This window comes from Notamacropus eugenii, chromosome 6 (genome assembly GCF_028372415.1).
Source record: "Notamacropus eugenii isolate mMacEug1 chromosome 6, mMacEug1.pri_v2, whole genome shotgun sequence".
NCBI lineage: Eukaryota > Metazoa > Chordata > Mammalia > Diprotodontia > Macropodidae > Notamacropus > Notamacropus eugenii.
Genome location: NC_092877.1, coordinates 260,140,920 through 260,154,631, shown reverse-complemented (window position 1 = coordinate 260,154,631; position 13,712 = coordinate 260,140,920). Strand labels below are relative to the sequence as shown.

Below are 13,712 nucleotides of genomic sequence, written 5' to 3'. Positions count from 1 at the left end.
TTTTGTCCATCAAGGAGATATCATACGGGGGCCACAAGATATGTTAATTAACCATATACTGGGAGGATTAGTCAAATCTTCCAAGTATTATCTATGTGTTCCGGGAGTGGCTAGTTCCCGGAACGTTAACACATGGCCAACTCACATATGTTATATTCCTTGAGAGGTCACCAAAAGGACAGAGTGAACTTACTTTATTCAAGGGATATGAAATATTCCTTCAGCAAGTCACTTAACCCTGCTTGCGTTGTTTCCTCATCTGTAAAATGAGTTGGAGAAAGAAATGGCAAATCACTCTAGTATCTTTGTCAAGGAAATCCCAAATGGAGTCATAGAGAGTCAGAAGCTACTGAAAGGACTCAGCATCAAAAGGGCAGCTAGGCGCCCCAGTGGATACAGCACTGGTCCTGAAATCAGGAAGATTCATCCTTGTGAGTTCAAATTGAGCCTGAGTCAACCGAAAAATGACTGAACCATTTTCCAGAAAGCGTGTTAAGTAAAAGGGGATACCGATCCATTGCTGTTTGTCTAGCTGGTGCTGGGGAGGGGAAGGGGAGAAAAATTCCTTCCCATCCCTTACTACAAGGAGAACTGACATTGCATAATGCCACAAAGCATGTGAGAAAGAGGGGAGGACTTTTCTCTTTGATCTGTTATCTGGCCTACTGAAGGGTAATTCTTACTGCATCAGTCAGCAATCCTTTTTGACAATGTCCCTTTTACCTATCATGAGGACCAAAAATAGCTACCAGAAGCCTCTGGATTCACATGTCCCTTAGAAGGTGGTCCACAGGAAGGGGCCCACGTATAGTCTCATCCCCACACATGCTCCATAGGAAGTACTCGAAACTAATTCCATGTTCTGTTGGGATGGGCCAAAGAGCTACAGCTCATGATGGAGATAATTGAAATGAAAGTATTTGGGAAATGGGGAAATTCCTGAGTTTAGAGAAGGAAGTGACTGAGCAAAGTGAGGCGTGAGGCAAGGCGTGGTGGAGGGAAAAGTTGAAGGCTTCTATATATATAAAGGAAGTTTGGTGCTTATTCAAGTCACTGCTCAGCTTTGTTCCTGGGACTGACCTCCTCTTTAGCTCAGAATGATTCTCAAGGTATGATTAAGCTACAGCCTCCTTCTTTTGGTTTGATTTTCATCTCTTCACTCTTTTTTCCAGTTATGTGATATTTTGGCTTTGAAAATGGCATTTTACCTTTTGTTTGCAGCTCACCTCCAAATACTACTGCCTCCCCTCAAAAAAATCCTTGTAGTTATTTTCTTTATGCTTATATGTTTATAAGTTTTCTCCCGTAATAGAATATAAGTTCCTCGAGGAAGTAGAACTTTTTCATTTTTTTCTTTGTATATTGTGTGCCGAGCCCAGAACCTGACAAATAGTGAATACATAAGAAGTGTTTATTGATTGAAAAATTGAAAGCATCTTTTTCTTCATCCAGTGCCATCAATATAAGGGACTTGGTTAACTCTTTTTCTTTTAAATGAGAAGATAAGTAGGCATGATTTGCTATGAAGAAGTTGGTCAACTTCTCTGTATAATGGGCATATTTCTTGTTTTCTCAATAGGTGGGTGAATACTGGAGGGAAGTAGATAATTCAGAATCGGAAATAAAATGCTTAAATAAAAAAAGAGATTAGTCAACATAGTAGTACTTATTTTATACTTTGAGCACAGTTTATATTGCTGTTTTCAATAAACATAGGACCTAGAGTTACTGGAACCTTAGAAATCACCTCAGCCCCTCTCTATTTTCATAGATATAACTGAAGACCAAAGAACTCTAGTGCTTTGCCCAAGGTCAAACGTAACAAATGACAGAGCCAAGATTAGAATCCAGAATCTTTGACTCCAGAACCAATGATTTTTCCATTTCACCACACTACTTTCGCAGCTGACAACAAAACAAATCAGTCAAATACAAAAAGTTATTTTTAAGATAAGTGGGAGAAAGTAAAGTTCACAAAGTTGTTGATTAGTCACTTATTTCTTCCTCTTCATCTCATTTTTCTTAGGTTACTGGCCATTTCCTTTAGGGCCAGTGTAAGGTTATTTGTCCTTTGGAAGCATGGGATGCCTTGTAGTATGGTGGAAAATGAACTTGTCTTGGAGTCAAGAGAGATCCGAGCTTTAATTCCATCACTATGATATGTTACCCATGTGGCCTTCAGCAATCCATTGAACTTCTCTTAGCTCTAGTTTATTTATTTGTAAAATACAGCTGATAATAATTTATATAGCAACCTGACAGAGTTGTGAGGGGAGAAAGCACTTTATAAACTGCCAAGTGCTATATAAATATGAATGACCATGATTATTTAAAGAGGCTTCTCTATGAAGTGGCCACCTGCACTGTTTATGGCAGTACAAAGTTGGAATAGGCATTTAGCAACCTACTCTGAGATCCCACCTTTGTATCTACTCTCCCACTGTTTTCCAAATGGGATGGACTTTTCACAAGGGAATGAGTTCCCAACCCCTGGAAGTTCTCAAGAAAAGGCTGGAAAAACATTTGTGGGGAATGTCATAGAACAGTCATACATCAAGTAAGGTTTGTACTAGACCAGATTAACCTCCTGTATTCCTTCCAGCTCTGAGGCCCTGTGATTTCTATGAATGAATCTCATCCTACCAACACCCAACTCTTCCCCACACGGTAGTGCCATTACTGGTAGTTCCAGTAGAGGAAAAAAGAACTCTGCACTGTCACTAACCAACTCCAAAGTAAAGACAGACTTGGAAAGAGGTGGCAAGCTTTAGAACTGGAGTTCCCAGAAATAGATACAGATATGTTGGTAAATCTCCAAAACGAATGCTGTCTCTCCCTCTTTTGCCACTTTAAATTGGGTTTGCAGCAGTTCTTAGAACATAAAATGGGAATGCCTCCCACTCTGCCTCTCTTGAGGCAGCTGGTAAAGTCATGGATGGAGCACTGGGTCTGGCATCAGGAAGACCTGGTTTAGTCTCAGACTAGCCATGTGACCCTGGGCAAGTCACTTAGCCTCTGTTTGCCCACTTCTTCAACAGTAAAATAGAGATAATAATAGCTCCCGTCTCACAGGGTCATTGTAGGGAATCAAATGTTTATTGTGGTAGGTCAGGTTTTTTTCCAACTCTTTGTGACTCCATTTGGGGTTTTCTTGGCAAAGAGAGTGGTGTGGTTTGCCATTTCCTTCTCTAGGTCATTTCACAGATAAGGAAACTGGGGAAAACAGGATTTGTCCATCTGTCTGAGACGGGTTTGAACTCAGGGAACTGAATCTTCCTGATTCCAGGTCAGGCACTCTATCCACTGCACCTCCTAGCTCCCCTCAAATTAAAGGAGATATTTGTAAAAGGGTGCTTAGCACAGTGCCTAGCCTATGGTAGGTTCTAGAGAAGTGCTCATTACCTCCCTCCCTTCCCCAGGTGTAGTGAGAAGAGCACTGGGTCAGGAGTCTAAGAACCTGAGTTCAAATTCCAACTCTGGTTGGTGCTTACAATAAATATGACTTTGGCTAAGTCATTTAATTCCTTTCAGCCTCAGCATCTTCAGCTATAAAATGAGGGATCTATAAAATGAGATAGCCTCTGAACTCCCATCCTACTCTAGACCTATGATCTTTTGATCTATTGTCCCTCAGCCCCATCTCAGAGATTTCACCATGAAAATCTCAACACACCAGCCTCTATTAATAGCAAGGCTTTTTTTAAAAATGAAAAGTAATATCACATAACAACAAAAGACAGTGCCCTATACATAGTAGATGATTAAAACTGCCTATTTAATGAAAATGTTAGAAATATCTGGCTTAGATTTAGAGAATCTGGAATTGAGACAAGTTGGTGGATAAGAACCTTAGGTCAAGAATTGACCTAAGTCAATTGGAATTGGGGCCATTCGTGGCAGTATTCTCCTAATTGGCTTCAAAGAGATGAGACAATGCACAATGGTCAGGTTAGCATGGAATGCTTAGTAATGCAGGTATAGCTCATTGTACACAACTAGTGTGTTCTTAAAAAACTACATGTAACAAAGGAAGTTGAACTCTCAGATTGGGAGTGATTCTAGAATTTGTTATGTCTCTATATTAGATTCACTAAAGAGGGGCACATCCCTGTAAGTCAGAATGATAACTCCTCTTGTAGGAAGTAAATACAGAAGTATAAATGCACAACATCTGTTGCTCATTGAAAATTCTTTTCTTCTTAAGTCTGTCACAGAAAGCTTTGCCAGTGTCATCCGTGGCCTAAATGTACAACATCTGACAGACCGAGTCATTCAGAGAAGCAAGAGGATGATCTTGGACACTCTGGGTGTTGGCCTACTGGGAACCAACACAGAAGTCTTCCACAAAGCCACACAATACAGTAAAGTAAGAGCCCCAAAGTATATATTATAGGTATAAGTATGCCTGGCAATTAATGTAATGTAACATAACATAGCATAGTATAATAAAACATAATGTGATATAACATAATATGACATGACATAATATAGCAGAGAGGGCATGGAGCCAGGAAGATCTGTGATCGTTCCCAACCTCTGATACATACTGTGTGACCATTGGCAAATCACAGCCTCTCAATGCCAAAGCAAATATTCTACCTTTCCCCCAAAACCCTTTCCTATTCCTAAATTACTTGTTCCTATCAAGGAACTATCCATCGAGTCATCCCAGTTTATAACCAAGGTGTTGTCCTAGACTCTTTCTCATGACCCCATCTCCAATGTGTTGCCAAGTTTTGTAGATTGTACCTTCACAACATTTCTCATATGTAGGTCCCCTTCTTTCTTTTCACACACCCATAATCCTGGTGAAGGATCTCATCATACCTGGACTACTACAATTGCCTTCTGGTTGGTCTCCCTGCCTCAAGTCTCTCCCCACTGCATCTCACCCTCTACTTGGCTTTCAAAGTGATCTTCTTAGTGTAGGTCTTACCACGTCACTCTCCCTATTCAGTAAATGCTCCCTATTACCTCTAGGATCAAAATCCTCTGGTTTTTAAAGCCCTTCATAACTTGGACGCTTCCTGTCTTTCTAGTTTTCTTATACTTTATTCACCTCCATGTACTCTGATCCAATGACACTGGCTTTCTTGCTATCACTTGAACAAGACACTCCATCCATCTCCTCACTCAGAGTTTTTTTTTTGTTTTAGTTTTAGACCAGCTATTCACTGGTACTGAACCGCTCTCCTTCCTCATCCTGCCTCCTAGCTTCCCTGACTTCCTTTGAATCTCAACTAAAATCTCACCTTTCTTTCCCCATTCCCATTAACAGAGAAAGGGAAGGAAATAAGCCTTTATATAACACCTACTATGTGCCAGGCTGAGTGCCCTTATAATATTATCTCATTTGTCCCTGCAAGGTAAGTGCTATTATTTTCCCTATTTTATATAGATGAGGAAACTGAGGCAGTCAGAGGTTAAGTGATTTGCCTACACACAGCCAGTAAGTATCTGAGCAGCATTTGAACTCAGGTCTTCCTAATTCCAGACCCAGAGTTCTATCCACCAGCTGTCTCCAAAAGCACCTCCTCATGTTTCCCTGTGTTGAATGTCTTCCCTCTGAAGATTATCTCCAAGTCTTCCTGTATTTATATCTTGGTTACATGTTGTCTCTCCTCATTAAACTGTGGCCTCCCTGAAAGCAAGAATGGTTTCTGCCTTTCTTTGTGTGCTCAGCATTTATCACATTGCCTGACATCATATAATTAGTGCCAAAGAAATACTTGTTAACTCTAAGACTATAAATTTCAAATTGCTAAACCACAATTGCTAAATGGTACAAATTTACAATTGTACAAATAAAATTACAAATTTCTATACAACACATAGAATATATATGCATAATACAGATCTAGAACATGCATATATACATGTGAGTATATATACACACATGTGTACATATACACAGATACCCATACAGGGTGTCCCAATGCAGTTTTAAGCTTTAATAGCTTAAACGCACACACACGGTCCAGATCCATGTTAGACACAAAAGCTGAGTTATGATACAGCAATGTACATAATGACTAGAGTAAAAATCATCAACATGTCTATGATATAGCTACAGAGTGTGTATATACAGTAAAAATAATGAGCTTTGTAGAACATGTTGTAGACACACATCTACAGTCATAAAGATAAGTATAATGTAATATAGGCACTTATTTGTCATGTAGACAAAATACATCCAGTATGTCTGTAATAAAAATATCGTGTCACAGGGACATGCTTCTATAATACAGGCATTTGGAGTATTTTTTGGACCAGACTTGTGACTTTATAGCTGTATAGAACCCCCCATGAGATGAGGAAGCTCCCTCTACCAAAGCAGATTGCTCTTGTCTTTGTACCTCAGAGTCTTACACAGTTGCTTGAAGAGTATGCCTTTGAAGGAGAAGTATGTGTGTAAACACATATTTGTATGTGTGTATATATATGTTAGCTTATATGTTTATAATAATATATATTATTGACAGTATACCTATAATAAATAAGATATATATTCAGAGTCACCATGGCAGAGTGTCTCGGAATCAAGAAGACTTGGATCCTAGTCTCACCTCTGGCACAAAATGGATGTTTGACCCAGGTCAAATCTCTGAAACTAAATTGTGGAACAGGTCTCAGTCTCTAATAGCAGAAAAAGTTCCTCATCAGGCACACCTTACACTGATAAAATCACAGATCTAGTTTTTTAAAAAGACACACATAATAAAAATAAAAATAATAATATAATAAAAAACATATACAGTAGGTATAAATGTCTGGGTCAGCAATTTAAAATTGAAAGGTTAAAAAAAAAAAAGAATGTACAGATAAGTCAAACCTCTCTGTCCCTCAAAGCCCATCTGCATCAGGAGCTTGTATGACAGGTTGACAAAATTCTCTAATCTACATGTGAAGGAGGAGTTGTACAATGCTCTGAGTCAAAGAAAAAGAAATTTATGGAATGTGATTTACATTTGTCATCAAAATCTATTAGATTAATGATCCCAATAATTAAAGAGGAAGGAGCAAACAAGAGAGAGGTGGTAACCTTATGCCCCAATCTGATGTTTCTCCTTTTGCTCCAGATCTACAGTACTGACATATCCAGCTGCGTCTGGGGACATCCAGACCTCAGGCTCCCACCCACATATGCCGCTTTCGTGAATGGAGTCGCCGTAAGTGTCTTTATGCAACTTCTCAAGTCTCAGATACTCAGTATTACTAGTTTTTGTCTATGTGTTGTTTCTAAAGCTTTTTTTAAAGCTCTTTTTAGAAACTTCATAGGATAGAATTACCTATGAACAGATGAAGCCAAGGACTTGGGGTAAAGGAGGCTTTTATGAAGTACAGAACATTCTTAGGATACCCCATTGTAAGTCGGGAGAACCTTCTCTGTGGCAAAAGATAAAAAACTCAATGCCAAAGCACTTCCATCTAGTGGGAAACATGAGACAGATACACACATAGTAAGGACCATAACAGGAAACCCAACATGAGCTTACTATGAGTGATACCGACACTGTTAGAGGATTTCAGACTGCAGAGAGAACATTTGCAGTAGGGGTAATCATAGAGAGCCGCATGAAAGAAGTAGCATTTAAGCTTGGTTTTGAAAGGTTTCAATAGGTAGAAACTTGGGGCAGAGGGCGGGGGGAGAGGGGGAGGTCAAAGGAACAGGCAGAGAGTAGCAGTGCAATGAGAAAACCCCATACAAGTTGTACAACCATAGACAAGTCTTTTAACCTCTCAAAAAATGACATTTTCCTCATCTATAAAATGCGTACGACAATACTTGTGTTTCCCAGACTTTTCTCGCAACAACCCTAAGTTGTTGTAAGGACAGCATTTCAAGCAAAACATTTTATAAATGTGATTTATTATGTTACATCATATTATATATTACTTAGGAAATGGCAAGTATAGGAATTTGAGTGGAGGTTAATTTTTTATGTGAAGTAGTTAGAAGCCAAACTGGACAGGTAGGTTAGGGCCAGATAACGGAAGGTCTTGAATGCCAGGATATAGAATCTGGACTTTACTTGGTAGGTACTGAGGAGCTATTGAAGATTTTTTGTTTTTAGCAAGGCACTGAAATAATCAAAGCAATGGTTTAGGGAGATGGCATGACAGTTTAGAGGTGTGAAGAACCTGAAATCAGGAAGACACATTAGAAGAGTTCTGCAGTAGGTCAGACATGAGGGATAGATGGCTGAGCAGTGCAGTGGGTATGGAAAAGAAGGGACTGAGTGAAAGAAAACTGAAGATTAAATTTAAATAAATTAAAATTAACTTGATGAGGAAAGAGGAAAAGTCAGAGATAACTACAAGGCTTATGAGTGGAAATGTGAGAAGAGGAAATCTCTTTAAGGGACAAAATAGTGAGTTCAATTTTATAAGTGTCAAGCTGAAGAAAACAGCAACATCCAGGTGGAAACATCCAGGAAGAATCTGGAAGTGAAACAAATAAGCAGGAAAATATCCGCAGCTATTGTATTTGAGATGGAGGTGTTTGGAGTTGGAAGTATGTGGCCTAGAAGAGAAGCTGCCTGTTTCCTTTCTCTGGATGCAGATACTCTTTCCTACCTCTTCTCTTCTGAGACTAACTTTCCTCTCTAGTCACTGTGTTCCTCTCCGACCTTCTGGGAGGTGCCTTTTTGTCTATACAGGAAGAAACAAGGGATCTTTGAGGCATCCTAGGCAACCGTCCATGAGCTTCTGACTTACCAATTCTCTAATGCTGTCATTAGTTCTAGTGTGCCCAGGGTAATTCATGAGTGACCTGGGTTCATTTTTATCTGTTTTTAAGGAGTTTAATATGCTTTAAAAAAAAATCTCTTTAGTTCCTTCAAGTCCCCAGATAGATCTCCCTTTTCCTTTTCCTCACCCTTTACACTTCCCTCCTTCTCCCTCTGTCTCCACCTCTTTCTTCATGTCCTCCTACCCCTTTCCCTTCCCCTCTGTCTCTTTCTCTTTCTGTCTCTCTCTCCTTTCTCTCTTTCTCCCCCCTTTCTCTTTCCCCTCTCTCTCTCCTTCTCCCTCCCTCCCACAATCTCCCTCTCAGCTGCCTTTGAGTAAATGGAATATAGACCAATAACATTTTGGGGTTCATCACAGATTTCTCTTAATACCTGCTATGAGACTAACGAGGGGGAAAATATTGAAACTTTAAACAAACATAGATAAGCTTTAGAAGCTTATATACATTGTTCCCAGAGGTTTCTGCATGCTTTTAATTCCACAGCTACTGAACATTTGATACAAGTTTGAACCCAGGTCTTCTGAAGCCCACCCTAATCCACACCATGCTCCTTCCCCAGACCTTAATGAAAACTAGAGATCCTAAGATAAAATCTCATCTCTGACCAAGTTATCTTTTCTGTTGTTTTTACGCCATGAGGACTTCAGGGAACTGAATCTATGTGTGTGTATGTTTTTCCTGTCCTACAAAGGTTCACTCAATGGACTTTGATGATACATGGCACCCTGCTACACATCCTTCAGGGCCAGTCCTTCCTGTCCTCTTGGCTTTATCAGAAGTCTTACCTGAAAATCCCAGGATCTCCGGACTTGACCTGCTGCTGGCTTTCAATGTTGGCATTGAAGTACAAGGCCGATTAATGCATTTCTCCAAGGAAGCCAGTGACATACCAAAGAGGTACGGAGAGAATTTGTCCCAGAATTAGGCAAAGAGTGGCCTCACTCTTTGCTTCATTTATAAAACAGTTGATTCTTTTACAGCTCAGGAGTAGTCCCCAAGTGATCAAATCTAACACCAAAGGCTAAGTTTAGCTATCAGGTGGCATTGTTAGCCACTATCCTAATCTTATTTATCATAAAAAGATCAGCTGTTAGCAAATGTTGACACATAGTAAGCAATGATTGCTGACTAACTGATTCATTCACCTGACCATCATAAACTCTACTCCACTTAGGGGAATTACTGGTAAAATGAAAGCTTTCTTTTGGTTCTCAAGAGTGAGTAAGCCCCAGGTCCATTTCTCTTTGGGTGGCTACATTCTTATTAACCAAAGGATAAGATCAGTGAAGATTTACTTAATCAAAAGAGATCTGAGATTCCTTACCTACCAGAAAGCCTTGCCTTACTCCTGAATTTGCTACATTTCACTAAGCTCTAGTCATGTGGCACAATGGAAATAGCCCCCATTATAAACAAATGTGTTTTGCCCTTTTGTATAGTAATCAATAAGAGAAATAAATATTCCATGATAGAACATCAGCCACACAGCTGGAGACCGTTGTTTTAAACTCAATATTCCCCCAATATATAAACATTCTCTTTACTCAAGAGTTGCAAGAAAGACACAGTTCAATTTAGTTTGACTTCCCTCACCCTACCTCTTGCATGCAGGGAAAGAAGTAAAGAGAATAAGACACAGTTAATATCTAATTGTCAACTCATAGCATGTAGTAGGTCTAGTCATTAAATGAAGGAATGCTAGCTCTGGGTCTCAGCTCTTCCTCATGACACAGTGGATGGTGTCAGGGGAAGCCTGGCGCAGAGTGAACTTCCTACAACCACTGGTTCTCCATTTACAGTCCCATCCTTAGCAAGGACTTCCACCTGCTTTTGCCAAGGCTAACTATGGAATGGTACAGTGGTAGGTGAGGGTAGATCAGACTAAAATACCCTTATCATCATGCCTCCACTGTCCTATCTCTTTGACCCTAGCTCCATTGACTGTCCTGTCTGCCTCATTTCCTTCTGAGATGTTCCCTGGGGTCTAGTTACTAGAATTAATGCCAAAATCCTAAGCCAAATTCCCCAGAAATTTTTCTTTCACAGTATATTTCAGCATGCAAGAGTAAAAGATAATATTGGCTCACCTTTCTAAGCCACTGCCTGCCCTGTGCTTTTATAATTCCCTGCTTTAGCCATCAATGTTAATACAAACTTTGCTAAGGCATCATAACTAACTAACTGGTTCTGTTCTCTGCTTTCCAGATTCCATCCACCAAAAGTTGTGGGCACTCTGGGCAGCGCGGCTGCTGCAGCCAAGTTCTTAGGGCTTGACCAGACAAAATGTAGGGAAGCCATGGCTATTGCAGTTTCCTATGCAGGGGCACCCATGGCAAATGCTGCCACACAGACCAAACCACTCCACATTGGCAATGCAGCCAGGCATGGGTTAGAAGCTGCTTTCCTGGCTTTGCTGGGCCTGCAGGGGAACCAGGAGATCTTGGACACACAGACAGGGTTTGGGGCCTTCTATTCCAACTATGCCCCACGAGCCTTACCAGCTTTGGAATCTTACCCTTTGCTGCTGGATCAACAAGACATAGCCACCAAGCGCTTCCCCGCCCACTTAGGAACACACTGGGTTGCAGATGCAGCTGCTGCTGTGAGGAAGTACTTGCTCCCCACTGACAGGATCCAAAGAATTGTGCTCAGAATCCCTGATGTCAAATACGTGAATAGGCCTTTCCCACTTTCAGAGCATGAAGCCCGGCACTCTTTCCAGTTCGTGGCCTGTACTGTGCTGCTTGATGGTGACATCTCAGTCCAGTCATTCCACAAGAGTCAGGTTGATCGACCTCAGATAAGGAAGCTGCTCGATAAAGTAGAGTTGGAGTACCCTCCCAACAATCACCCTAACTTTGATACACTCTACTGTGAGGTGAGTGTCACCCTGGAGAATGGAAATACCTTCACAGAACGCTGTGATACTTTCTATGGTCACTGGAGGAAACCACTGAACCAGGAACACTTAGAAGAAAAATTTAGAGTCAATTCTTCCACTGTGCTCCCCTCTGAGGCAGTAGAAGGCATTATAAAAACAGTGAACAGATTGGAAGACATAGAGGATTGTTCTTTGTTAATCACATTTTTAAAGGGGCCTTGTCTACCGAAGACTTCAAAATGTACTCAGCACGTACTCTCCACCCACCGCCTCTCTTGATGCTTCCAAAGGATTGAAGGGTTAATTTAGAACTGGAAAGCCCCTTGGAAGCCATTCAGTATGCTCTCATTTTACAGATGAGGAAATTGAGGTACAAAGAGGCTATTTGCCCAAGGTCACACAACTAGTAAATGTCTAAGATAGAATTTGAACTCATGTCTTCCTGATTCCAAGTCTAGCTGTCCACTATACCTCCCAGCAACTATGATTTAGTAATTGCTTTCAAAGGGCAAGCACCTGAAACTTGGGTTCCCTATCAATCAACAAATTAAATAGACAGTGTTAAATCAGGCAAGACAAACTCAGTTCAAATATAAGTCTATAGAAATGGCAAGTTTATCTGACTGTCAAAAGTAATGGACATATTTCTTAAGGCAAGGTAATGTGCACATCGTCCAGACAGCAGGAGAAACTTATAAGGGACTTGCATACAAGGGACCTCAGAACCCATCCAGTTCAGTCTCTTCATTGTATAACTGAGGAAACTGAGGCCCAGGGAGTATGTTACTTGCCTAAGGTCACACAGGTAGTGAGTGTCAGAGGCAAGGAGGCTAATTAAAACTTAGTCCAGGAGTGCCTTGCCATCAAATTTAGCCACTTCCAAATAGTCTTACTGACTGATGGACTTTCAAGAGCTCCAGATCTGGGGAGATATGTCAACACAATAAACTGTTTCTTGATCCTAGGGAAGAGTTCTACAGCTTCCTCCATGAAGAGACTTCTTAATTAGTCCCAAGCTCTCCCCAGCCTCCCAGAACTCTATGATGGCATAAATCCCAGGGGTATAAAAAAAAAAAAAAAAGATCAGCTTCACTATTCAGATTGTACACTCACTTGGCAAGACAGCCTGGTAGCCAGATACAGAGATCTGTATGTTTAAAACTGATGAGCCAGGTAACAAAACTATGGAATAAATTGTGCAAAGCACCAGATAAGTGAGTAGTCAGGAGTTATCAATTCCTGGAAAACTTGGGCAAAAAATTAGTTAATTTTTTGTTCTTTTCCACCTGTAAAGGCTGAAATTATTACCAGTCATGCTTTTAGTCTGACTTTGTAAAAAAAAAAAAAAAATAAGATTGAAAATGTACTTAATAAGATGCACTGTGTAGACACTCTGAGCACATTCTCTCCATCAAAATTTGCATGCTCTTTTTGCATGCTCATTTATACTTGGTTTACATTTGTGTTGTTTCTTCTCAAATAGATTGTAAGCTCCTGAAGAGCAGGGACTTTGTATTGTTTCATTTATTTCTCTTTCCTCCTCCTCCTCCTCTGATGGAATCTCAATATCTAGCCCTCAGACTTAACCCCTTTTGCATCTATTAGGCGTTGTATTCATTACTTAATAAATTTTATTAACTATCACTTGTCTACTTCTTCTCACAACTCATTCTAAACAAGAAATGAAAACGAGCACCTTCCTACCCTGAAGAAGGGGAAAAGAAGCAAGGGGATACAATGTGATTGATTAGCCAGAATACTTCAGGCTAACAAGACTGACATAGATACCACTAAAACATGTCTTGCACATTAGCAACATAGGTGAACAGAGCTACATGAAGACAGTGACAGCCATGCCCACCTCTCTACCATGGTCCAAATGGCAACCTGGAAGATGCTGGCTTAGGAAAGAGCAGTGACATAAGTTCAAAGATAATGCTGCCCAGCACTCTAGGGGCAGCTGTCATCAATTATGGTCTCAGCATAAGGATTAAAGATAACCCATAGACATACATCAGCACTCCACTGGAATCTGGGTTTTTTAATACTAGTCACTACGTTCTTTGGGAGGTCAAAGCC

At 40.4% G+C, this 13,712-nt stretch overlaps 1 protein-coding gene across 2 annotated transcripts; it reads left to right on the top strand.

Annotated features, from left to right (window-relative positions):
• Window positions 1-983: 983 nt before the first annotated feature.
• On the top strand, window positions 984-13,277 carry ACOD1 (aconitate decarboxylase 1). Of its 2 annotated transcripts, XM_072622202.1 has the most exons (5): window positions 984-1,109; window positions 4,205-4,366; window positions 7,080-7,169; window positions 9,444-9,649; window positions 10,958-13,277. In XM_072622202.1, exons 1-5 carry the CDS (start codon window positions 1,098-1,100, stop codon window positions 11,910-11,912), a joined length of 1,425 nt encoding a protein of 474 aa, XP_072478303.1. In that variant the 5' UTR covers window positions 984-1,097; the 3' UTR covers window positions 11,913-13,277. The 2 variants fall into 2 exon arrangements, with proteins under 2 accessions (XP_072478303.1, XP_072478302.1); XM_072622201.1 differs by having other exon boundaries at window positions 984-4,366.
• Window positions 13,278-13,712: the final 435 nt, after the last annotated feature.